General features: G+C 39.1%; 1 protein-coding gene across 1 annotated transcript; it reads right to left on the bottom strand.

Annotated features, from left to right (window-relative positions):
• Window positions 1-288: 288 nt before the first annotated feature.
• On the bottom strand, window positions 289-27,300 carry OPN5 (opsin 5). The gene is made up of 6 exons (XM_019734618.2): window positions 27,171-27,300; window positions 23,133-23,252; window positions 19,273-19,443; window positions 15,556-15,890; window positions 3,915-4,156; window positions 289-352 (listed from the first exon to the last, which is right to left on the bottom strand). The coding sequence occupies exons 1-6, from the start codon at window positions 27,298-27,300 to the stop codon at window positions 289-291; spliced, it is 1,062 nt and encodes a 353-aa protein (XP_019590177.1).
• Between the last annotated feature and the right edge of the window lie 416 nt (window positions 27,301-27,716).

Raw genomic sequence — 27,716 nt, 5'->3', positions numbered from 1 at the left:
GAAATATAAAATAATATATAAATAAATAGTAAAATATAAAATAAAATAATAAAAGAGAATTCCATGGATGCTCTTCCTAGGAATATTCCTTAAAGGAGTATCCTATAATCCAGATTCCTTTTGACCATTGGAATTTCCCAGTAAATCCTGGCTTAAAGAAAAAGAGGAAAAGTATATAAAATATAAAAATATAATATAAAGAGAAAGTGTGGTCACAATCAAACATTAACAGCAGTGAAGAGGCAAATAAATGAATAATTGTGTCCATGAGTGATGCTGTGTCCATCTTCATACCTCTGGATGGATTTCCAGCACAGCAGAAGACTCCCTGACTGTGGTTACCGTGTGCAGCCTAGATACAGAAGAAAAATGAAATTTAATAGTATCTTATTTACATATGAACAGGGTGCCAAAAAAGTGTATACACCTTTTCAGAAAGGAAAAAGTATTAAAATTGTAATACTCAGTATATACCGGTAACAAAAGATGAACACTAGTCACGTTTGACTTCTGCAATTACAAGAGGTGCTCAAAGTGGTTACCATCAGCGTCCAGACATTTCTGATTACAGCAAACTACTGCTTGAGCATAAATAGCATCTCTGAAAATGTGTATACATTTTTTTGGTACCCCCGGTATATATACACACACATATACGCATATGTCATGTCACACTTGACTATTATGAAGATTATATGCACAAGATAAATTAAAAAGAGATGAAAAATAATAATTCAATTTAGAATTTTCATAGTCAAACAGTCCCTTATGTAGAGCTTCTCAAAAACAAGCCACTTGTTCATGGAACATTTCTTGTACCCTAGTGAGTTTGTTGTTCTCTAGCAAAAAAATCACTGCATACAAGTATTTATCTACCACTCATTCAGTTGGGTCCTGTGACCCATCTACTAAAAGAGCATTCTTTGCAAAGACTTCATTCAAACTAAGGTAGTCGGGGAAGTTTGATTACAATAGCAATGCTGAACTGCGGGCTTTGTTCTTCTTTGTTCTTATCTTTACTAAAATCCTTGGAACGCAAAATGTTTCAGGTCTTCACCATATACCTCCAATGTCTTCTGAACTTTATATTCCATCTAAGATTGGCCTAGCATCTGAAGTGTGGTTCCCCTGTCACTGACAATAGGTGAGCATTGGTCTCCATGTAGGTGGGTGAAAGCCTGTGACTCCATGAGCTGCCCTGCTTATGTTTCCCTTTCCCAGGCTCTGGTTCTCTGCCTTTCAACAATGGGTGTATATGAGAATCACCTAGAAGAGTTAAACAATCATACAACTGAAGCTCAGGCCCAATCAAGACCAAATAAAATCTAATCTCTGCAGGTGGAGTCTAGGCAGCAGCGTTTTTTCAAAATCCCCAGGTGTTTTTTACACGCAGCCAAAATGGGGAAGCACTATTTACAAAATACAGGAAATTGTATTTGGATACCCAGGAGTGGTGAATAATAACATTTCAAAAAGGGCTCTTAGCCATAGTTTTTCCTTTAGTTTATTGGCTTCTACCAAAATCTCAAGGGCTCAATTCGGGGGGGGGGGGGGGGGGAATCCGTTAACTTTTAATGAACTGTTACGGTTACTCAAAATTTATTTCCACAATCTCATATTCAACACATTAGCTCTTTTATTTGAAATCAAACTATTCCCCAAGAGGGTCTTCCATTAAAAGCAAATACATTTCAGAGCTCAGAAAAGAAAAGAACATAGATATCAATTAATTCAGTTTAATTCGATTTAATTGTTCTGGTAGTACATTAACCATTCAGGATTGGCTTCATATCACTTCACTTCACTCTACGGGCCCCCAACGTTACCAACTTTCTTAGTTTCTTAATAACAACAAAGATAAACAAGATTTTTTTTTTCTTCTTTGGAAAGTTAAAAAAAAGAAACTTCTGGTGGCCACTTCTGCTCTTGCCTGAAGCAGATCCTTCTAAAACCTGCAACTCATCACACCTCTTCAACATTCCTTCCCAGAAGATGCTCAACCTCTAGAATCCAAGGTCTCCTCCTTGCTTCAGCACTACTGCCTGCTCTTTCTACCAAAACGTGAAGCACTGAAGTAAGGAAACAGCCCTTGTCTTCCTCTGGCAAAGCAATTGCCATGTTTCGTATAAATGGCTAATGGGAGCAAGTGAACTGAACGACCTGGTTGATTTCTCCACAGGTTTGTAGCCCTAAGTCACCTTCTTCCACATAAATTTCCCTCTTGTCATTGTTGAGTGTTGAATATTTATGTGCCGCTCACACTTGTGAGCGAATGTGCAGAACACCGAGTCAGTCTAAGGCAAAATTATGAGGCAGGTGAAATTTGCCTTCAGCCATTTCTGTCAAATTCCCGTGTCCTTCAGAAGCAGAAGTGCCCCATTATTTTCTCTCATAACTGCTCTATTAAAAGTGTTCTTTCTACCTGTAGCCATAACAGGGTATTAACAGTCGATAAGGGCAAAGTGTTATTACTTCCGAAATAGATACATTTTTAGCATTTGAATTTTTTCAATTCAACAGAGACAGCATTAACCACCAACAATGTGAAAAATAAGCACTAACAGTTGTTACCTAGCCCTTTTCACACATGCCTTTTGTGTAATTCTTACAATTTAGGAAAATGAGTATTGCCATCAGCTCATCCCAATCCTGGCCTCTAAGTAGTTAATTTGCCCCAAAGTAGAGAGTTATTGTATTAGGTTAGTGTAAAAGTAATTGCATTTTTTGCAATTATTTTTAACCTTTCAAACAGCAATTACTTTTGCTAATAAATAGCAAGATTGACCTGAAACACTGGTCTTCTACCTCCAAATTGTATTTCTTCCCCTGCACCACAGCAATATTGACAATACGACCTTTATCTTGTGCCTTTTTTATTATCTTTTTTATTTGATCCTGTACCTTCATGGTGAGGAAACTAAAGGTCAAAAGAGTGGTCACTTACTCAAGCACAGTGAAAGAATAAGATGAAAGCTACCTCTTCTTACAGCTAATTCTACCTTTTTTTCCCTCTGTTTCCTACTTACTTGAGGAAAATAGTTTTGAAAAATAACCAAACTTCAAATGAGTAAGAATAAAGGGGGCTCAGAGAACCTACGGCCTTCTCAATATGCCTCACCTGAGACCACAAATTCAGGCGCCTGTTCCACACTCTACAGCTAAGACTGGCCCTGAGTGGGCACAGAAGACCACCAATAGTTCTCAACTCTTTACTCACCCTGAGCTTTTAGGAAAAATGGTTCTGGATCTCCAAAATCATTTGTTCATTGTATAGTAGAGGCAGTGTAGATGAACGAGAATGACTTTTGAAACCCAAAAGAACCTGAATTTAAATTTGTGCTCTGCTGCTTCCTAGCTGTGTAAACACAGGCAGCTCACTTAACCTTAACCTTACTTGAACCTCAGTTTCCTTATCTGACAAAGAGAAAGAATAACATGGGCGCTTTTGTGAAAATAAAGAACCTGGCAGAGAGTACAACTGGCATCTCCTTTCTCCCCTTCCTTTGCCTGCCCAAATCTTATATATTCTTAGCTAATGGTAGTAATGTCCCGAACAAGAGACTCTTCCTGTTGTGAGAACTTAATTTTGAATCAATGCCATGTGGGCCAGCACTCTTTGGGTAAAATTGGTTTGGTCCCAGATAAAGAAGAGTGATAGGAAATAGTTGTTCAAATGGACACGGTTTCCTATCTTAGTTGCTCTACAATCAAAAACAGAATTACTTTTCTCTACCCATGTCATCAATCCCTACCTACCTGACTACTTGATTTCCAGAATTCTGATGAACAGACAATAATGCCTTCCTTACACTACTCCTAAGTGATGAGCTCTAACCCTAAGAAGATAGCATATTGAAGCCCATGGCATTTGGAAACAAAGAGACTATCACTCATTTCTGGCTTTTGAATTTTACCTGAAAGCTTCCAAAGATTTCTTCTTGGTTGCTTTCAAACCACCAGTTTGGCAACAAGCAAATTTGTAATCGATGACCTGGTAAATGATGGGGTTGTACATCGCTGCTGATTTTGCAAGTAGGGTTGGCACTACAGAGAGTTGTATGGGGATGGAGTCTGGCCTGCCAAAAGCTGACCACACAGAGACCACTGCGTAAGGAATCCATGCAATCAGAAAGCCCGCACAAATCAGCATGGCCACCTAGTGAGAGAAAGCAACAGAGAACAAAATCAATATACCTGGTGAAAATGATGGGTGCGGGGAGGAGCAGGTAGCCTACTTACACCCAAGAAATTCTATCCATTTTCCCACTTACCTTGCCAGTTGGAATCATTTCATATGGCCCTCTGAGATGTTAGGCCATAAGAAGGTATTCAACTCTTTATCCCACTTACCATATCCCATCTATTCTCCACTCCAGAATTTGAATATACCCCAAATTCCAAAATTTAACCCTATGAACACTGTTAGATTGTGCCTTCATTTGACAGGAAATCGTGCTAAAAAGCTATCAGTGCCCCTGCAATTTCCAGACTTCTCAGCCCATATTCACTTAAAAACTAGATGGAAAACATGACATTTTAAATCACCCATATTTGCCTCAGGAAACTTAGAAACTCTGCCCTTATTTGAAATCTGATGTGAATCTTCTACAGGGATTTCTATTGAATGTTATTTCTTTTGGCGTACGTTTTGTTTTGTTTTTAAGTTTGAGGCTCAGAAGGTGGAAATTCACCAGCTACAAAGTAAAAGGGAATCACTGAGCTTTAACCAAAGTGACACAGTTGTACAAAACGAGACTTTTCCAGGAAGCATTTTTCTCTCTCACAAAATTATATTTACTTTAGAGGCCTCTTAACTTTCAGACCAAAGAAAATTTAAAAATAGGGCTTAAAACACCCTTATGAGTTTCTCACCATCTGCAATTCAATCTCCTTAGTGATGTGATCCTAAGTAGCGCCCTGTAACTACCATGTTTCCCCCAAAATAAGATCTACCCCGAAAATAAGACCTACCCTGAAAATAAGCCCCAGTTAAGATCGTCAGCCAGACGGATGCATTTAGCACGTTATGACAATGTTCCAGAAGAAGATGACCTGACTGTATTTGAATAAATGTAGATTGTTGTCCATGAAAAACTAAGACATCCCCTGAAAATATGCCCTAATGCGTCTTTTGGAGCAAAAATTAATATGAGGCCCAGTCTTATTTTTGGGGAAATATGCTATAAGACCCAGTCTTATTTTCAGGGAAACACGGTATCTACCTGAGCCTACAGATCATCTCACTTTAATTCAAGAAACCCTTTTTAGAAAGTGATGTGGGTGTTACCAGTACAGCTTGGTGCCTGAAGTGTATCCCTGGAAAATACAAATAATTCCGTATAAAGCTAAATAGGATTTAAGTGCCAACTCAGGAGGACAAAACTACATGCTTTGGGACAGATTAAGTTCCATGAAGATGTGGCATATAACCTGCATGTGGGCAAGTGGACACAAAGGAATACTGGTGAGACTAGCTGGGACAAAGACATAAACATGTATGTGTGAGGTTTGCATAGGAAATACGGCAGTGAGCAATTCACTTTGATGTATGAGAAAGTAACAAAGGGAAATGAAGCTGGAAAGAAAGCTTAAGAAGATTAACCTGCAGGAGAAAATCAGGGGGCGAAAAGGTCATTGTTTACTCATCCAATCAACAAGTATTACTGAGCATCTCTTACATGTTTTGAGGATAAAACAATGAACAAAGCAGACACAATCCTGCCCACATAGAATTTCCACTCTTCGCAGGTTTGTTCAGGCAACAGTCGACTCAACCCATAAGAGGGATCTTAATTAGAGTATTGAGACTGACAAATAAAGTCCAAGCACTGGTTTTAATTTTAACCGTAAACTATTTCCGTCCCTGGTTGAGAGAAAGTACACTAACTTGGAAGTATCCTTACACTGTTATCTATTCGAATATTCATTCTATAAGATAAATACAGTTAACTCCTCACTTAACACAGTGGATAGGTTCTGCAACTTTAAGTGAACTCACTTATAATAAAACCAAGTTTACCATGGGCTAATTGATATACATAAGAGTTAAGTTCCCACAGCATCTTATCAATATTATAAGAAAATGACATTGAACAAAACGACGTTATTCAAGGACCTGCTACAATGCAACTATATTCGAATTAGCCCTCTATGTAGTAGACAACTGGCTTTGTTTGTTTGTGTTTATTTTTGTCTTCTCAGCATTCCCTCTACTCGCGTGTCACCAGCCTCCCTTCCTCCCCACGTGTGGTTTTAAGGAGTTGGCATCACAGATATTACATGACCGGAGTGACCAGAGGACTACATGTCCCTGTAGAATTAGGAACAGGGAGGGACACAGGACTAGAAAGAGCATCATCAGAACTATCTTGGGATTTTATTAGGGAATTCTAGGAAAAGTGGGCCTTCCTTTTACCTTTGAATTCCCTAAAACCCTGGGAAGGTGTAAGGATGGAGCTCTCTGAAGTCAGGAGCTACTTTCTCTTCTCCCCACCCCCTTATTTAAGAAGTAAAACACAATTCCCAACAGCAAGGTCACGCATGACAAGCTGGTGTGGAGGATAAATGATGAGTAATGAGACAACGTGTTTTATGAATAAAGCAGCAATATTTGTGCATGCTTTTTTGTTGTAGACATTTAACTGGATAAGTTTTTCTTATAACGAAGTTATTTGTGTGCATATGCATTTCCATATGATTTCGTGGGAGCAGAGTCCTGTTCTACTTGACCTGTGGAGCAGCCTGTCAGGAGGGTGTGTTCGCCCTGGGAACCCCACATGTGTGGGGTGTGTCAAGAAAGGAGCATGGGAAATCTACCTTAAAGTCTCAGGTTCTAAAATTTCACCCAATAAGTTCAAGGCGCATCTATAAAAATTAATTGTAGCAGAAAAAAACAAAACGACAAAAAAAAACAAAACCCTCAGCAATATTTATTTTGGTCCATCTTGCAAATAGATAACCTAATCCCAAAGAGATGAATCAAATCAGCCCAGACCGCCTGTACATCCTATGTTAGGGTCCTGCAGACTTGCTTTGAGGTCCTGAGCCAAAATTCTCACCTGCACTTCACAACTATAAACGAGGCCTAATGCACACACGCAACTCTCCAGCTTACTTACTTTTCCATTTTTCTGCAGAAGCTTACCCAGGAGAGATTAAATTGGTTTGGTCTGTGTGAATTTTGTTTGTAAATGGAACAGAGGCCTCAACACTCCTACTGAAGGTATTTTTTTCTAAATCCCCAAATAAACAATAACCATATAAATAAAGCTTGCTTTAGCAGATGTCTGGGAACTTAACATAGCTCCATCCTTTCTCCCTCGGTGAGTCATATGATGATTTCATAGTATCTTAAAAGCTGTTTTCCATGTTGTTGCCAAAGCCATTGATGAAAAATAGATTAGCACTTAGCCTGTGATATTTTCTACATTCTATGCATATTTCCTACTTTTATGGGAGTGTGCAATGGGCAAGGACTTAAATGGGGAAGGACTTAAAACATTTGCATTATGTTATTCCTTTTAAAAGGATATAGGAGAGTTAAATATACCGTCGTTTTTAAACACATAGCAAATGAATCAGTGTGGTTTTTCTGAGATTAGAATAAAGCTAAATACTTTAAATTGAATGACTAGAAAGCAACTTTCAAGCAGAAGGAGTGATAAAAGCCTAGATTTAAAAGGTATTGCAGAATGTTACGTATGTTTTTTGAAGTGAATACAAACTTCTCATGTCAAAATATATTCCCAAAATATTAAACAGGAAAATATTTAAACTATTTTAAGAAATACTCTACAAAAATTTCAAAAAACTTTCATGCTACGCTCAGTTTCCCCAGAACTCTCTACTCAACTTGGAGTGTGTTTAATCATTTCCTCCATCTGTTCTTCACTTTCTTCATTTCTAAGTGTGTCCTCATTTCTATTTTCCAAAATTTCTCTGCCAGATATCCTTAAACCAGTTCTAACACAGGCACCTGTACATGCCTTCTTTTTTGTTTTCTAAGTAGTTTTGTTTTTAATTGCTTCACTTTTATCACTGCCTTTAAGTTCATTGGAAAAGCAGTGAACCTTCAAATTCTTAATTTAGGCAGTTTTTGTGGGGGGAAAGTCACTAAATATGCTTTTAGCTTCTACAAAAGATTCACACATCGGCAACCCAGTTCATTTCAAATACATCTCGCTGCAGAGGACCAAGGGATAGCAGCACGTTCCAGCTACAGTCCAGCTGGCATCAAGTGTAACATAAGCAATATTGTCCATAATCAATCAATTGCAATGAATAAACCAATTCAAGCAATAATAGAACAATTAGGGTGAAAGTAAATTCTCCAATTTATACAAGGCTTTGCCGTTGGGCCCAATACATCTGAACCACTCCAGCAGAGGTTTGCAAGAAGGGGTGTCCTTTCTTCTGTGTGCTAAGGCAGGGTAGAATCATGGGAAAGTCACTGAGATGGAGATACCCTGGAGTTTGGATTCCAATCACGTTTCAGCTCCACCAACCAACGTGAGTGAGACAGAACGCCTGATTCTCTAAGAACGGCCATTGCAGTTCCTTCCACCAGGCTCCTTTGCCCAGATATGAGTCAGACTCCAGCCAACATTTGAAGCTGTATGCCACCTTGAATAATGAAATAGATGAGAGGAGGACGTGGAATTGACGTGGAAGTCAAGGCTTAACAGGAGGACCCAAGAGACGGAATAAATTCCCCACCAATAACAAGATTGAATCACATTACAGTAGCAGCTAGACTTCCAATAAGAAATACATTTCAGTGGCTGGGATGAGATAAGGTCATAAGAAGAGAGATCATCACATCTGTGTATTGAGGGAATAGGAAAGGGGAGAGTCTGGGCCTGCTTCAGAAGAGCGTGTAATGGACAGGAGCATAGAAATGATAAGACTGGGTTTTTCGGTCTTGGGTCTAGCTAGCAGGTTTATAGATTTGTTCCAGTAATAAAACTACTGCCTTCCCCATGCAGCCAGCCTGTCATTGAGTGCTACAACCAATGGCTGGAGGAGGGTGGGGAACTTGACAGCCATGACCTACCTTCTTTGGCCCTCAGTTCCCTCATCGATGTTAAAACAAGGATGGTGACATTAAGCTTTCACACCACCTTGAAGATATGAAGTAAGTCAACAACGTTAAGCATGTCTAGTCTGAGTTTCTTCCTTCCTGCAGTTACAAGCTGAATGATGACTAAGGCCGGCTGTCCCAGACCCTCCTTTATATACTTACAAAGAAAAAAACTTTTGAGAGCTTTGATGTGTCTGCCATATGTTAGCCCCGGTTGTATTCCAAGTAGAAAATATTAATTCATACTTAAAGAAAAAGAAGCAGAAGGAGAATTCTGCACTTCCCTGTTGCAATTTTCTCAAATCTTAAAATACCACTAATCTATAAACAAGCAAGCTGTGTTTGAAAGGAGAGGATGTAAACTGGGTCATGTCACTCTATGCATCTGTGTTTTAGAGTTTTGGTTTAAAAGTGAACACAGTATTCCCTGCCTAGGCAGTGGCTGGCTTAAAGAAGAGCAAATGTCAATTTATAAGTATCTGGTTCAACAAAAAAAGGGGAAGTTCACTGCTCATTACAATGAACCAAGGCCCTTGAGGTGGGAATACTGCGACATAGAGAGGAACAAATACTCAGATGGAGAGGCCAGGTGGTTTTAGTAATAAAAGCTATTGCCATAGACCTTGAAACAATCCAAACAATCCTAGCCATTTTCATAGAACCTCAGAGTTTTAGAAGGTAAATTAGATATCATTTAATTTCCCTCCACCCTCCCTTTCACAGATGAGAAAACTAAGGCCCAGAGAGATCAAGTAGTTGGCTCAAGGTGAATCAGTCAAGATTCTGGGTTGCAAGCAACAGAAATTTACTTTGACTGATTGAGACAGAAAAGGAATGTATTGGTTAGGACACAGCATCACTGCAAATGCTGGACTTAAAATTGAGGTAAATGACAGAAATGATACCCCAAACTATGAGCTAAACTGGTTCTGATGCAAAAACCACTACTGCTGTAGCCATGGCCTGGGGAGAGATTTCCCTGCCTTTTCCTCTGGTGTCACTAGTTCCTGAGACAGGCTGATGTGGCTGGAGCCTAGGGTGATAGCTATACTCTAGCTGCAAGAGAATCTTGGAAAATTAATAACCGGCCTTTCTGTATCTTTTACATTAGATGCCATCTTTGCTCCTCAGCAATATACAAAATGTTGGAAATTCCTCAACATGAAAATTCTAGACATGGAAAGGGGTTCAGCCACTGGCAGCCAAAATAATAATAAATGTCACCTATATGAGACTTCTCAGTGGGCTAATGTCAAAACTGAAATTGATCCCCTAGTTTGAAATTCTTTCCTTCAACAAATTATATATATATATATTGACTCTGGCTGAGTGAGACATATATATATATATATATATATATATATATATATATATATGGCTTCATGTTAGGTCCTGGGGACACAAAGGGAACAACATGATATGGTTGTTAACCTCACAGGCCTTATTACTAGTGGTAAAACCACGCATTGATCAAATAATCACAAAAATCAATACATAATTGTAAACTGATTACATATTGCGACAAATTCTAAGAAGAAAAAAGTAAAGGCATTATTAAAACATTATAATAAGAAGACTAATTCAATTCAGGGAATGCTTCTCTGGGAAGTGATGTTTATGTTATGAAGAAACAGAAAAGAAATGAACTATTCGGGTTAAAAAAAAAAAGCAACACAATTCAGCTTTCTCACAAACTACCCTTAGAGTTCAAATGGGGTTCCCTGAATCTGAACCCTCAATGATACATGATACCTGATGAGCAATAAAAGAGAGGAGTCATTTGAGGGAAGCAGATGTTTATGTTTATGAGTTTTAAAAAGACTTCACAATCACTTTAAAAGAACAAAGCAAAACAAAATGGCTCCTCAGGTATAAAAGGGAAAGAGGCACTTAAGCCCAGGGGTCAAGGGACCCACTTAACATTCATCAAGGAAATCAAGTTAACTTAGTTTATTTAGTCATGTATTCATCACAGCAATCTTAATTAAGCCTCTAGCAGGCACCAGGCATTTGGGGGCAGCAGCAAATACTACTTGTCCTCACCTGGGTACTGTCTTGCAAAAAAGAGCAACAGCACAGGATTCAGTAAATTAAATGTGCCAAATGCTCTGATGGCCCATAGCAGAGGGACTTAGACGAGGCAGGGGGAATCGGGGAGGCTTGCTGGTGGAAATAGGGAAATTCAGAGAAAGCCAGTTACCCACAGGATCTGGATACTAACTATAGGTCTGGAACATTATACCATGTTTCCCCGAAAATAAGACCATGTCTTAAATTAGTTTTTGCTCCAAAAGATGCATTAGGGCTTATGTTCAGGGATGTCATCCTGAAAAATCGTGCAAGGACTTATTTTCCGGTTAGATCTTATTTTTCAGGGAAACACGGTAGATCATCTACATGTGTTAAATGAATAAATATGAAGTACCAATAGAATTAGCATAATAATATTTGGAAAAGTTAATCTATGCTTCTGGTATTTCTTTCCTGTGACTCTACCACCTCTCTCATTAAAGCAGCAGCAAGAGTGTTCAAGACCTAGTGGGAAAGTTTTTACGAGCAGAAATACCCAAAGAAGTAAAACATTCATTTCTCAGCTCCTGAGTTTCCAAAAAGAAATTTGAAACTTACAGGAGAAAATAATTGAGAGAAAAGGGTTTCAAGGGGGATAAAAATGACTCTGAGTACCCACAGCCAGAGGCTGGAAAGACCTTAAGCTTACAATACGTGGATGTAGGAGCTAGTTTTCCCATCACAGCGTGGGTAAAGAGCCTACAGGCTGAAGGTGAGGGAAGACATCAGAGAAACTGGTCATCGACCTCGAGAAGCTGTCCTGAGGCTACTCCACTGAGCTGAGCATGACGGCCAAGGATGGAGTTGGGGGCGCAATAGAGCCTCAATACATTTCCAGAGAAGAGAGCAGAAAACATGTTTTTCACTTCCCAGGGTCTTAACCAAGCTCCCAACAGCCACCTGACGGGTTACAATCCAAGGATGGGGAGGTTGCTGAATTGCTGATGAGCCTAAAGAGACCTTACAGTTGGAACAGAAGGATGCAAGGTGACACATTACAACTGATGACAGAGACCAGAGGAAACTTACGTAGCTCCACAATACCAGGGTCCATACATGACAACAAGCAGAGCAGGAGCCTCACCCACTGGCACTACAGAATTATAAAGACCTCTCTAGAACTTATACATAGCCTGAGAAGAGGACGAAACCCCCTGATTCAACTGAATTCATCCTGATTATTAAATACCATTTGCTTTACAAAGTCAAATGCGGCATAAAAATGAGATTATACTGAGTCATACAAACATAGAGAGAGGTTTTTTATTTTCCTTTTTTCCCCCCGTGGAGGTTTTTTTTTTTCCCACCTCTGCAATTTCTGTAGTCTGTGAAATTTCAGCCTGCTTCAAAAGTCTAGCAAACGCCATGTTTTTAAAAATAAATTAGAGGGAAGCTACAATGTGGAGAAAGGTTTTTAAATAAAACGTCAATTTTTAAGTTGACGAGGCCAGACTGGCAAAATGCAGACCCAGATAATAACCCACCTAGAAATAATTAGAATACACAGAAAAGTAAATGATTTTGATCCCAGAATCCAGGGAGGTGTTCTTTAAATAATAAGCTTTTAGACCATGCTGTTCTGAAGACCAGAAGCACCAAGTGAATAGGCACATTGCCAATCCTGAGAGGTAGCTGAATGGAGGAAAAGGCTTCTAAGACCATGAAAAGACCCAGCGTGATTTTGTTTCTATTTATTTTTACTTACTACAAAGCATCAAGGTCAAAATTAAATAGTAAATTAAAATAGTTTAAATTTAGTACAGAAGATGCCTCAATAGAAAGTTGTGTTTATTTTTCAATGTGGGTTCAATTTTGACTTATATTGTTTGCATGAATGTTAATAATTTGAAACATTGTATATTGAGGTTATTTTAATATGTGTATGTGAAATATAGACATGATATACTCGTATAATATTATAATATAGACATTGTATATAATATAACGTCATTTAGTATACATGTTAGAAGCTACACATAAAATAAAAGCATACACACGTATATGCCTACACCTTTCATTTAACCTCTCTTTGGTTCATCTGGTCTGGGGAGCCTATTTGGTCTCTACAGTCCAGGTCAAGGCAAATGATAATAAATCAAATAAAATGGTATGTGCTGAGCTTTACGCACAGTGAACTTCAGAAGCACGGACTAAACAAGCTGCCCACCCTCATGAGTACAGGACACACAAAGATGCTAGGGTATTCGTAAAACCTAGCCATGAGTGGACAGAGTCAGGCAATTCAACTAACAGGAGAGAAGACGGTGAGGAACAGACTCAGAGAACCTGGAGAAGGGCCTTATGGGTATGAGGATCCAGACTCACTGGGCAAAACCGTCAAACTGTCTCAAGGCCAATAACACTGGGGATGGCAAGAAGAGAGAGTCATGTGACATCTCAGCAGCATCACACTATGCCAAACTACAGGGCTGCAAGGTCAGCTAAAATCCACATACCAGTATCATAGATATCATGTTGTTTCCCTGGATATACATCCATACACTAAGAAAAAGGAAATTTTTTTTATCATTGCTGCATATACCCAGTTCTTAGAATAGTACTTGGTACAGAATAGGATTTGGATTGAATGTAACCCACATTTAACTTGGATTAATTTATTTGGATTAAATTGCTTTTTTAAAAAAAAATTACACATAGAAGCTAAAGGAAGAGCGGCAAATGAGTAACTTAATTCATGTTCCTACATTTTATGGAAATATTTTTCCTACTTTATAGCCAATTATAAGATAGAAGTGGATCCGATTCCTGATTCTGCATTTTTGTCCAGGAAGAACTGCTCTCTTATCAATGTAGATTTAGAGTGATGAAAGCGTCCCTCAAACGGCCACCTGCTCAGCATATGGGGTGTAGGGAGTGTCGGTCAACTGGAACCATCAAGAATCTCTAACTTGAAAACTGATGGTTTCCAGAGGGAAGTAGGGTGAGGGATGGCTGAAAAGGGTGAAGGGAAATAAGAGGTATAAACTTCCAGCTATAGAAACAAACAAAAGTTGTACAGATGTAATATTGTACAGCATAGGAAAAACAGTCAATATTATCATAATAACAGTGTATGGTAACAGACCGTTACTAGACTTATTGTAGTGATAATATCGTAAGAAATATAAATGTGGAATCACTATGTTGTACAACTGAAACTAATATAATATTGTATGTCAACTACACTTTAAAAAAGAAAAAAAGAATCGCTAGTTCACCCTGTGCAACCAAGAGATCCCAGCACAACTTCAAAAAATCTACAATTTAGAGAGAGGACTATTACTAGGAGAAAGGCCCTGACTTATTAGGAAGCCATTTCTGGTCGAGAAAGAACTGAGACAAGTAGTCTCCAAAGTGGGCAGTAAAGACACCTGAAGGTAGGACATCAATCAACATGATTGATTAGGATACCAAAAGGAATGACTGGAACTTCAATCTATACCTATTTTTATCTTTAAAACATAAGATATAAATTCAGGAGTGCTAATATTAAACACACAGTTTGATGGTATTACCTGAATGGCTTACATGGACGGTATGTGCCAAAAAGTATTTTTCAACATCAGGGTGAGACATGATGAAAGTGTAAAGACCACTGCCTTAGCCTTTACCAGAATTCCTAAAAGTTATAAGAGAGAGGATGAGCTATGGTTTCTTTGACACCTTCTATGCACCAGATGACAGGATAACATGCTTTTTCTTATTGAATCTCTACCACAACCTGGTAAGATAGATGTTACACACATGAAAAAATAAAGATTTAAAGAGGTATCTAGCTCTGGGGCACAAACCTGGCAAGTGTCAGTGATGAAATTAAAACCCTAGTTTGTTTTCAAATTGTCTGCTCTTTTTCTTACACTACAATATCTAAAGAGCTGCCAACTCTGAAACTAGCATTTACCAAGGGACTCAAACCTACGAAAATTGCTCTTGTGTTAACTTTCCAACAGGAAAGCAGAAGTGGAAAGCTCTTACTCCGTAAATAATGCAAGGGAGCAGAATATCCCCGATCATGCCCACCAAAGTCCATACAAAGCATTTAATATTGTGAGGCATTTTGTGGTTCATAAAAGTTATTATTCTTATTACTGAGATAATTTTCAGAACCAGTAATATTTTATTCAGTAGAGAGTATAGTTCCATTGCACAAATTTGGTAGATGTTAGAAATGTGTGTGTGTGTGTGTGTGTGTGTGTGTGTGTGTGTGTAAATAAGAAAGAGACAGAGACTGAAACAGAGACAGAGAAAAGAGATACTACAAAGGCTTAGATAAATAATAACAAAGGTCAGAAATACATCAACAGTAGAGATGCTAAGTTTTCCCAGTCTTCAACATTCCCTATCCTCTTTGCCCTATGAAGTTTAAACACTTAGAAAACCCTTCTGTAAATTATTATGGCAGTTACCTTGGTCAGTTTCATTTCCAGCACATGGTTGCCATGGATCCGACTGTCAAAATGAGCTACTTCTTTAAAGGAGGACTTAACCTTGGCAATGATCTTCACATAGGAGAACACGATCACAGCCGTTGGGAGTACGAGGCAAAAGAAGAGGATGTTCAGGATGAAAATCTGACCCCCTACTGAGGCCTGGGCCAGCCACCAGTCCAGGGTGCACGAAGTTCCAAAGGGCTCAGGTACGTAGTCCCCCAGACCTACCAAGGGCATGGTGGTCCAGAAGGAAGCGTAGGCCCAGATGACTGCCAGGCAGATGAAGGCGTGCTTTCTTTTCAGCCAAACACCTGGAGGTGGAAGAAAAGCATTACCAAGATATAATCTGCCCTCCACCCAACGACCTTCCCTTGATATGTCAAATTCCACATCCAAAGACTTATTCCATTGGATTCTGGGAGAAGTGGCCAGATAATTGAAGCCTAAGGGAAAGTGGAGGAAAGGGAGAAAAGTTCCAGAGCTGGGGCCCTTTTTCCAAGAGAATAAAATTGGAAGTGATTTCACAGAGAAGGTTTTCTCTAGGCATCTGGGAGCTTTAGGAGGGGGTAGTGACCGAAGCTGGGGAAAGGGGACAGTAAAACGAGCCAAAGATGCTGAAGACAATGCAGGATCTTCAGAAAGCATCCAGAATGACCTCTGAAATCCAATCCAACAAAAGAGGCCAACTGTAGAATATTAAGACTGAGCCCCCAAAACCATGTATTAGTGGGTCAAAATCTTTGAGAGAAGTGGGAAATGATAAGATATTGCTTGTGTCTTTAGAATACCCTTCTCCCTAAAGCTTCTGTGTCTCTCATCTCATTTGTTTTCCTAAGCACTCGTCCAGTGGGGGTTGATGGGGCATGACCATGACCGTGCAGTGTGACATTTAAGTGGCTGACACTGCTTGGTGAGAGCAGATTTTGAATCTTCAAACGTTATTAACACAACAGTCACGCTCCCACGGCCACAGCAAGAGAGGTAGAGCATCGAGGTAGATTGTACCGTGTTATGCAAAAGTAATTCTGTGAAAATACTTTCAGGAAAACAAAACACGAGCGCTGTTCCTTAGCACTAGCTTCCATTAGCCAATGCAGAATTCCGCAAGGAAGAAATAGTGCAGTCATCTAAGGAAAGCTGTAAAGGATAGTGATCATTTTCCAAAGTTCACGCCCACCTGGTGCCACAGCCCGCACGGGAAATTATTTCCACACCCCACTATTGCCTCGAACCAAAAGGGCAGGAGAAGTGACTCCTCACTGCCTTGGTTTTGTAGTAGCAGAGAAGAAATATCAAGACATATTCAACAAAAGCCAAATGATTTCTTCAGCACAGATTCAAGGCCTATCTCTGCTTTGTGCCATGGGAAGTCTGGGGAGTCAGCAGGGCCTCCATCTCAGTTCTAGGGTTTGACCTTCATGTGACCTTTCTAGATGTCAGTGTTCTTAGCAGTTACATGGAGCAAGGAAGAATATATTGCTGACAGGTTTTCGTCAGGGTTACATGAAATAATGCAAGGCCTGTTCTGCAAGTTACAAAGAACTACATGAGCATAAATTTTGACTCCTGTGTTTGTCGCCTTTACTGCTAACAAGAAATATAACAGATGTGTATATACTCTATTGTCTCTATTTTTCAAATACCTGGCATTTTGTATTATAAAATGCAAATTTCTCGAGCCTAACCACATAAGGATAACAATTTTGTAAGCACAATACTCGTTTATGTCAGCTCTTGGTTATCCATTATAATGGATAAGACATTAATGCGAATAATTACATATATTTATGGGAATGTGCATAGGCAACCGTATAAGCATTTATGGTTAGGGTTACTTAGTGAGGTGTTTTATACTTACATTCGAGTATGGTGAAAAGCTGTCAAGTACAGGAGGGAGTAGATTAGTAGGTTGGTTCTGTGTTGCTCCAGAAGTCAGAACTAGGACCAATGGGTGGAGGTTACTGGGAGGCAGTTTTGTCTTAATATAAGGAATAACATTGTAACAATGAGAGCAGACCAATCAGAGAATGGGCTGCCTTGTGCAATAGTAAGCTCCCCATCACTGGTCACTGGAATTATTCAAGAAGAGGCCAAGTGGCTGACTGTCAGGGTACCTTACAAGCGTTTGTCACATTACATGGAAGAAAGGTCTCCATGTCCCCAAGTGATTTTCTCATTCCAATATTGTAAGACACTGTGTGGAGGGTTTAATAGCGCTTCAACTCAAATGATGAAATCATACTATTTAATCTTAGAAGAAGCTAGAAAATATGTACCGTCCCCACATGGAGTTATGCCCTGCAACGATTCTGGGGGTGGGCAACATCATCTCTTTAATTGACACAAAGCTTAAATTCAAGAAAATATTGAAAAAGCAGAGACATTAAGGTTTAGTATTCCTCAAATATTCCCAGGAAGTTGAACTTTTTACCTTCTCGACTAAAATCTATAGGTATATTTAAATTCTATTTGATGCGACCAAAAATAAGTTTATAAAAAGAATTTGACTCTGAAGTCATCCAGAATATGTATAATTATGTAGTTTTATCTTATGGGAAATTTTGATTCAAGCTATTTCTATTGGAAGTTTTGAACTGTTTAGAAAGGGAGATGCAAAATAATAATTGGGGGGAAAAAAATGAGTGCTGGATTGTGAAAATGGTGGATCATGACCCTCCTCTCCCATGTGTATGGTTTCCTTGGAGTTTGGGACAGTAAACATTTAGAATGTAAAGGAGAATTCCACCACAGTGACAATGTCCAGTCAACTTGATCTTTCCTATCTCAGGCTCCAAGCCATTCTCTGTCCCCATGGTCACCATCACTCTGATGGACAGATTGACAGACAAAGCAGGTTTATCCAGAGAGAGCCAATATTATTTGCTGGTTGCACCTTGTTCTCAATATTAAATATAAGAGCCCAATGCTTCTCTTTGGGGTTCAGTAAATACCCAGAACTCCAAGAAGCAAAAGTAATCAAAATTTATTTTAATATGTAGAACAGTCTAATAAAAAAAAAAACTCTAGCCCCTGACAACGTGTTTATTGCTGGTCATCCGTCATCAATTCTCTTAGTCTCTCATCTTTCTACATCCTACCAACACCACGGAAAGAATGTTGAGTGCTATTTCTGTATGCGTGTCCTTTCCTGCAGGCACAGCTGCACAGCTCCCTACCTTAGAAACAGACCGTGGGATTCCTCATCTCTGAAATCATAGCGAACCTGAGTGCTAAGGAAGAGTCAGGCACATCTTTTCATATAATTACACTTACTATGCAGGGAACCAGGTAAAGATCACGGACCTAACATCCTTCCAAAGCATTGTATTTCTTTTGTTTGCATAGAAAAACACGATAAATGCTTACGCATTTTATACAAGGAAATGAAACTTTTTGAAAAGCATTGTAGACAAACCCCAGACGTTCCTATAAAAGTAGTACCCAAAGAAACCTAGTTACAGAAACTAATAGAGCATTCTCTGAATTAAGAAAAAAAAAAACACCTACATTGACACAAGTTCAAATCTTTAAACATATGTTAGAGCCTAATAGATTACGAAAAGAAATACTCTTGTCGCCAAGAGTATTAACATAGTCATTAATAATCTTGGAGTATGACTGATAGGTAAAGGTGTACAGCTCTGACAAGCTACCTAGTTTCACCATCAGGAGATGCGAAACCTCCCTACTTACCATAAGATAAGTAGCAGATTTTCAGGTACCGGTCCAGGCTGACAGCAGTCATGGTGATAAGACTTCCACAGCCAAAGAAAAATCCAGCCCATCCGTACCAGCGGCAGCCAATCCAGCCAAACACCCAGCGGTGACAGAAGCAAGAGATGATCGTGAACGGTTTGCCTACAACTAGAGCACCAAGCAATCTGTCAAGGGATGCTCCCTCCGGTTAACATTGACCCACCTACCTCAACTCACTGTTAAGTTACATCCTACTCAAACAAGAGAAAAAGCTATTTCAGTAAATGTTAGGTCCTGTTTGTTTACAATCAGACCCAGATTTCTGGGATTTAAACTATTTATACTTTTGGCCTCCATTAGTTTGCTGTTGTTTTTACTTTCTAGAAAGCACTCTTCTACATTCTCATATGGTCCCTGACGTACAATGGTTCGACTTCTGATCTTTTGACTTTATGATGGTGTGAGAGTGGCATGCTTACCACGCATAAATTACATGAGATATTCAACACTTTTATTACAAAATAGACGTTGTGTTAGATGATGTTGCCCAACTGTAAGCTAATGTAAATGTTCTGAACATGTTTAAGGTAGGCTAGGCTAGTGATATTCGGTACGTTTGTGTATTAAGCACATTTTTGTCAGATAGTGTCAACTTGGGATGGGTTTATTGGGAGGTAACCCCTTGTACGTTGAAAAGCGTCTGTAATTTAATTCATACCCTGCACCTTCCCTATTCACCCCTTGTATTCAATCTTCACCCTCCCTGAAGGGAACGTGCTGAGGGAGGTCTTCAAAGCCTCCCTGATGTATCTATCAAAAGATGTATCTATCTGATGTATCTAGCTAAAGAAGTTTCCCTAACCTTCTTGCACTAGGAAAACCAAATATCCGAAATCACAGTCTGCAGGTGCCAGCCTGCCCCAGCCCTCCCAGGTGTGACCCTTCTTCGGTATACAAAGGTATATAGAAGTTCCTGTTAGTTCAGCCAGTTAACATATGTCTTGAGTGCCTTCTGTAAGCTAGACACACATCTCTAGTTGTCTAGGCAGCTAGACAACTCTCCATCTTGCCAGACTCTGCATCTTCATATTAGAGTTTCCTAATCCTCAGGAGCTCTAACCCCTTTGTCAGTGAAGAAACTGAGTGTAAACAATAATTGTTTTTATGCAACAAATAATTATTCAGTACCTCTTTAGTAACAGTCACAGAGCAAGGTGCTAGAGCACAAAGTGGAGACCAAGATTCACAAATTTGTGTTTTAATAGAGAAAGCAGACAAAAGAAACTGATAATTTGTAGCATAAGATGCAATATGATGGAATGATAAGTAGTGATTAGTGCTGTGAAGAAAAACAAAGCAGAGGAAAGACACAGACAGAAATTGTTTTATATAAGGTGACCTGGGAAGACCTCTCTGAGACTGTGACATTGAGACAGATGCCTAAATCACCTAAATTAGTGGGAGAGAACTAAAGCAAGTATCTAGAGGGAAAATATTCTAGGCAGAGGAGACAGCAAACTCAAAGCTTGAGTTAAGTGTCTGCTCCAAATGCTAAAGGCAGCAAAAGACAAGTGAAAGTGACTCAGATGGAGTGAAATTGGTGTCTGTTGTGCCTGGGACCCATTAGCAAAAGCTATTTTAAGCTTCCTTCTGGAGCAGAGCTTTTGATGAACCTTTGGAATGTCATCTACAATGCCTCCCCCTTCTCTGCTTAGTGGAATGGTTCTGAATCTGGCTGCACATTAGAATCACCAGAGGAGTTGTTTTGTTTTGCTTTGCTTTGTTTTGCTTTATTTTAAATATCAATGTCCAGGACTCCAACCCCCAGATAGTCTGATTTCATTTATCTGGAGTAAGCCCAGGCATGGATATATATACTTTTTTTTTTAGCTCCTCATATAATTTATATGTATATGTATAATTACAAGCCAATATATTTTTTAGCTCCTCATATATAATTTATATGTATATGTATAACTACAAGCCAATATTAGTTGTATAGATGTATAGATACCTGGTCTCTAGAATGTGCTTGTTCAAGGTGCTTATAATGGAATACAGTTGACCAAGAGAAAAAAAAAACCAGACACAAAATTTTTAAAGTTTTATTGGAAGTGAAATGTGTATTGGAGAGAATACTCAGAAGTTGAAAAACTGATTTGAGTTCCTCAGAGAAAGCTATCACATGGAAGAAAAGGCTTTCTGGTGAACTACTTGAAAGATATGCAGAGTAATGAGGTGGTTTGTGCAATTCTAGAGCCGACTTGCGTGGTTGAACGCATTTTCAAGGTATCCAATCAATTAAGAATATTGTTATTCGTGTCTAGTCTAATTTAGTCTTAAGCATGAGTCTCCTATGATTCAATGGTGAAGGATGTGGCTGGAAGGGCAGGTTTCATTCAAGCATTTTCCTTTCAGTACCAGACAGGGAACCAGCAGGGGTCAGCAGGATGAGCTGACCCAGGAAAGCGATCATACATGTTCCGACAGCGCCATCGCGTGGCAACATCTAAAACGGCAGCCATTTGGCCGCCTCAATAATTCCTTGGGGTTCATCTTAACTAATGTCACAGAAAGGGGCCTGACATGTCATACTCCTCTTAATGTGCATGTTGATTCCCCATAAGAGCTCATGATATTTAAGTCTGTCCACACTGAGTAAAACCTTTCTAACTAACCTAGCTATCCAAATTCTCAGTAAGAGGGCAACCCATCTACTGCTGTGTGACAAATAGTAACTCAATAGGTAGAAGCTTATTATTGAGCCTTGTTTTTAGAAATTGGCAGTGGCAGAAACATCCCCTTGTGAAGAGAGAAACAAATATCAGAAGATACTTTTAAAAGGGGAAGATTTAAGTGGGAAACTGTTAAAATGCTCCCAGCGTAAAGAGGAATTGATGTATGCTGTTCAACTCCATTTCCCCAACTCTCATAACTTAAGACTATATGCTAACTAGCACGAGGTTGTATCTAGGCAACCCTGGAATTTTACAGGTGAAAGCAAAGGGAAGTGACTTACCCCAAATCAATCATATTTGTAAAAATGAATTACAGTTAAAGAGAAATGTTATTCCATCTTCTACTTCATGGGTTATCAGAAGCCAAAGACATGGTTTTCCATTTTAGCTTCACATTAAACTTCTAATTTTAAATATCCTGATGTACAAGTAACATTCTCAACCAATTAAATAAAAAAAACCCAGCCATGAATATATATATATATATATATATATATATATATATATATATACACATATGTGTCTGTGTGTGTATATATATATATATATATTTAGTTTCCTATGTGACTTTTTTATGCAGCCAACTTTGAGAACCCATGAACTGGAAGCTTCCTACACTTGCAGTCAGTCCTTAAGTCACACTTAAGTGGGTCATTAGCAAGGCAGCTCTTCTCTCTTCCTATATTCACCTCTTAGACTGTCTTCACTTATCATTTACCCTTCAGAATTTACCCCCTTGATGTTCATTTTATCAGATTTCCATAAGGGTGGAAGGGGTGTAATGAAGCTCACAACACTGATCTACAGCCTACCTGTAAGTTTCTATTTTCTGCATCAGTTAGTGTCTACATTTTGAGGTGTCTAAGGTATCCTGTATTATTCCAAATAGTATCCTTAGCATCTAACATGCCTGGCACATGGAAAGAACTCAATAAATGTTAAATGAATGATCTCTTTAGCCAGACAACACTTGGTTGACTTGCTACAAACTCTGTAAAGATGACCTGTGGAGGGAGAAACAACAGGGGATGGCAGTAGGGGGTGATCTCTGAGCCAATGTGGACTTTCGAATGGGGCATAATTCAAACCCCCAAAGAAGAAACAGCATGGTTGTGTTACCTGAAATCCCCAGATCACAGATTGCTAAATTGATAGTCATTATTTCCGCAGGTCTCAGCTTCTTCCTTCGTCTAGAAGACATATAAAGGACATACCCGTTTCCAACTGTGGACAGAATCCCTACAAAGAAAAATATAAATTCCCATTGTTAAAACTAGGATTTAAAGTTCACTTGAATATGAAACACTTCTCAATTTCAAAAATGGACACCATAGGTTTAGAGGGTTGTGAGAGGACTCTAAATAAAAATCTAAATTGAAAAAGATGAAATAAAAAAAAGCGTGAGTTGTAAGTGACAGGCAAGGGATAGGTGGCCTCCAAAGGGATAGGAGTCAGGGATTATAAGACTGAACTTACCCAGAAAAGGGAACCACTAACTTCCCAGTGAAGCTAGGAGGGTGTGGGCATCCCGATTTTCAGTTCTTGTACTGGCCCCTGGGGTGGAGTCTTTCCTCAGCCATTTTTATGGAGTATTGGCTTTATAGAATGCCCTCCCTCTGATAAGGAGGGTCAACCCCTTGGCTCTTGCTAAATTCTGAAGATAAAGTGACCCAAACCAAATGAGTTGCTTTCACTATCACTGTGGACTCCTGAGGGATCCAGGAGAGGCAGAGGCCAGGGAAGGCTGGCATGACCCCCTGGAAGAAAAGGGTCATCTCCTGGAGACATATCCCAGGACTTTTGCCTCCTGGGGTCATGTGGACACTGGGTGTCTGCAGCTGCTACTGGATTAGGAATCAAGGGGAAGTGGGTGACAACTGATAACATGGGCTCTCCCCCTCCCACCAAAGGGAGAGAAAGTGACCCTCAACCCACCAACCTACAAACAACAGTATAAGTGTGTTCCCACTTTTTTATATTCTTTCATTAATAACTAATTAGCTTTGGAATTACAATGAAACTGTTTTTTAAAAAGTTCTTACAAACCCAGTTTAAATCCAAAAAGACCCAATCCCTACTGACTTTATTTAAGAAAAGAATACACCTACTTCCATAGCTTAACATGTAGAGTAGATTTCCTCAGGAATTCTTGCTTCATAGTGTAGCTGTGTATAAATGAGAATCTGGTACAGCTGCCTTTAGTAGTAAGGAATAAGGAGAGTATTAACAGGAGAAACCCAGATTTTTCTATTTTACTTTCTACTTCTCCACCACAATTCATTTGGGGGGCAAGGAAAGAAATGTGTGTTTCAGCTGATGGTATGAAACCACCAGGAACTAACTGCATTGTGCTCTTAGGAAGTTCTGAATCCCTGGAGTAGTGTTACCTAATGGTCCTTAAAATCCCTTTAGCTTTCTTAAGACAGAAGAGGAAAAAAATAGAAGAGCTGATGGAGTTCTAGAGCAAACCAACTAATGTGAAACCTGCATCTCATTAAAGGAGACCAGCTAGCAAGGCACACTGGGAAATTAAAATGCAAATACGTGGCTTGAAAAATTATAAACAGATGCCATTTGCTTTGTATGCAAGAAGACTAAAAACGATAAGTATGCATATGCATTTGGTACACAAAGCTCATTTAAACACCCTTTGTCTTTCTACATCTCTTTTGAGAACATTGATTTTTCCTTTCTTACATTTTCTTTACTAACGCTGCTTCATAAGGCTTTACCCAGTGTCCAAAGCATTGTCTATAAATAGTCAACTCTCTATGAGCTGCATATGGATTTATTCCCACAGGCAGTCTTACCCGTAGGAGGTATCCAGAGGATGCAAACTTATTTTTAAGAATAGTTAAAGGAAAATAAGATTTCTAAGAAGGTAAAGACTAAAGGGGGTACTTTTTAGGTTATCAAAATCCTGAATCTTTCTATTGATACAAAAATTTTAAATCTCATATGTAGACTTATTAAACTAAGTATTTATAGTAAAAGAGTAGAGGGTAGAATTGGTCTCTAATTTATTTCTCCTCCATTTCAAACTTGATTTATCTTTTCATCTTCCAGTTTTCCCTAAGACTTCTAGTATTTAACAAAGCTCACTGAGAATGTCATTCCACTCTGGTTCCTTAAAAGGAATCTGGGTACATCCCCCAAACCTATCCTAGGAGGGGGTGAAAAACAGACACAGGACCAAACCTAAGAGCTGGGTCTCAGATGAGTCCAAGCCCCTCCAGCTGACCCTGACATGTTCTGGAACATGTCATAAGCTCCACCCCCAGCTCCCTGAGTCACCTGATGTTCCTTTTGTTTTGGGGACTCTTTTTGGATCTCCTTTTCTAGCTCCATCTCAGCACACTCATTTGAAAATGACTGGATTTTCTGTCCAACCTCAGGTGCATCAAGTGAGAAATTCTCTGGGTCCCCCCTACCCCGTCTTGCCTCTCTTCCTGCCATCTCTCACGCCAGGGTGGAGAATGGACTGCTCTCCCTCCCTGTTTTGTGTCATCTGGGGAAATCCCTCAGGTTACAGATCTTACTTTTTTATTCATTCCTCTCAATTGATGGAGACAAATTCAATTTATGAGATGTCTATTTTTCTGTCATTTCTCGTCATTGAAAATACTTATGTTTAATAAAAATGCAATGTGGCTTTTACTGCCAGATAGTTCCCATGGGGACAGAGAATTTGCCCATTTTGTTCACTGTTGTTTTCCCAGTAACTTAAACAGTAGCAAAGAATGGGTTCTCAATATCTACTTGTGTTTGAAAGGACATGGAGGTCCATTTATAAAGATTTGAATTTAAATCAGTTTGATAATAACTAATAACAAAGCCAAGGACCCAGGGAATCCCTTTGCAGCAGGATTTCTGATTTCAATTTTATTCCTTTTGCCTCAAGCAATGACTACAAAGGGGTCTCCAGACTTTTCTAGTGAGTTTTGCTAATTTCAGGAGTTTAAGTAAAATTCTTAGCCAGGAGAAAATAGATTAGAGAGAGAGAGAGAGAAAGGGAGGGAGAGAGAGAGAGAGAGAGAGAGAGAGAGAGAGAGAGAGAGAGAGCTTGACCCAACATCTGAAAAGATTAAAGGCAGAAGACACACCTAAAGATGTAACCCACCTGGCAGGCTGGTTGCTCAAGTTTAAAACAACAATTTTAAATTTAAGGAAAGTATGGTGGTTGCATTCTAATTGCCTAGACTAGTGCTGTCCAATAGAAATAAAATGTAAACCAGAAATGTGAGCCACATTCATTATTTTATTTTTTTCTGGTAGCCACACTAAACAAAGTAAAAATATTATTACATTAAAATTAATAATATATTAATTTCACCTAATATGTCCAAAATGGTATGTGTGGGACATGTCGTCATTTTGTCTTTAATTATCAATGAGCTGTTTTACATTACTTTTTCTAAGTCTTCAGTACCTGGTATGTATTTATACTACAGCATGTCTCAATTTGGGAAAGTCACAGTTCAAGGAGTCACATGTGGCCATTGCATTGGATAGCATAGTCTGGAAGCACATATACCATGTCATGGATTATACACAAAATACCTTTGACCCTGGACTGACTTCCATTTATTACCTTTACATCTTTTCAGCTCTTCCCAAAATCACTTAATGATGCTCTCATGATGTAACTGTACTTTACGTGAAATAAACTCAGTGAATCCATCATCACTACAGCACTGGGCCAGAGTTTCATCAGCCATGAAAAGAGGATGCTGAACTAGATGACTGCTAAGGTCTATTCTAAGCATAGAATGTTTGGATTATATCACAGTATTGTTTCACAAGTGAAAGCACTCTATTTAAAGAAGAGCTCATTATCATTGATTTTGTTATTCAGAAGACAAACCAACTACGAAGGCAACAAAAATGAAAGGCAGTCTCAAGATAAATTATTTTGCTGTAAAACTTCTTTGGATTATCAAGGGAATATTTTTCCCTACAAATAAAGATAATAGACAGAGTCATTTCTATGAAATGTTTGTTGAACTCCAGAATGCCACCCCATCTTCTGTTTTCCTCCCACTTTTCACCGCCACACAAAATATCCACATGAGTGTTGGAATCTTTGAACAAAATCAATATGTCACCCCACAAATTTTCTACATGCAGCTTTTCCACAGAAAAATTAAGGAAGCTTACCAATTATTGTTAAGTAAAAGCCAGCCACCAAATCCGCTTCCCAGGAAAGTTTGGAAGCAAAGGGATCCCCATTCCGAAGGTAGTGTGGCCGGCCCTCGTCCTGGGGCAGGACCGTATGGTTGAGTGCCATGTGTCCTCAAGCGACCACGAGTCTGAAAAGCAAATTGGTGAGATCTCAACAAAGCTGAATAGGCCAGTGTGAACCATCTCACCACAGTGTTCCCTGTGGTAAAATGAAAATCAAGTTCCCAGAGTCATGCTTGATGCTCTAATTAATAACTGGTGAACATGTTAACATTTTTCTTCAATGGTCCAAAGATGTCAGTATTCAGTTATTCATTGTACAGAATATCCAAGCCAGCATTATCCTGTTTCTTCATCACGCTACCCTCCCTTGGGTGACTATGAAGGTAAAGGCCAAATCCCACCCATTTTATTGATTGTTACCAGTTTTTGTAAAGGTCTGAACTAAGAGAAGATATTGTATGAAATGTATGACAAATAGATGGATAGATGGATAGATAGATAGATGATACATCACTCCAT

This window comes from Rhinolophus sinicus, linkage group LG05 (assembly GCF_036562045.2).
Source record: "Rhinolophus sinicus isolate RSC01 linkage group LG05, ASM3656204v1, whole genome shotgun sequence".
Lineage (NCBI taxonomy): Eukaryota > Metazoa > Chordata > Mammalia > Chiroptera > Rhinolophidae > Rhinolophus > Rhinolophus sinicus.
Note: the sequence above shows the minus strand (reverse complement) of the source record. Positions and strands in the feature narration are given on the sequence as shown.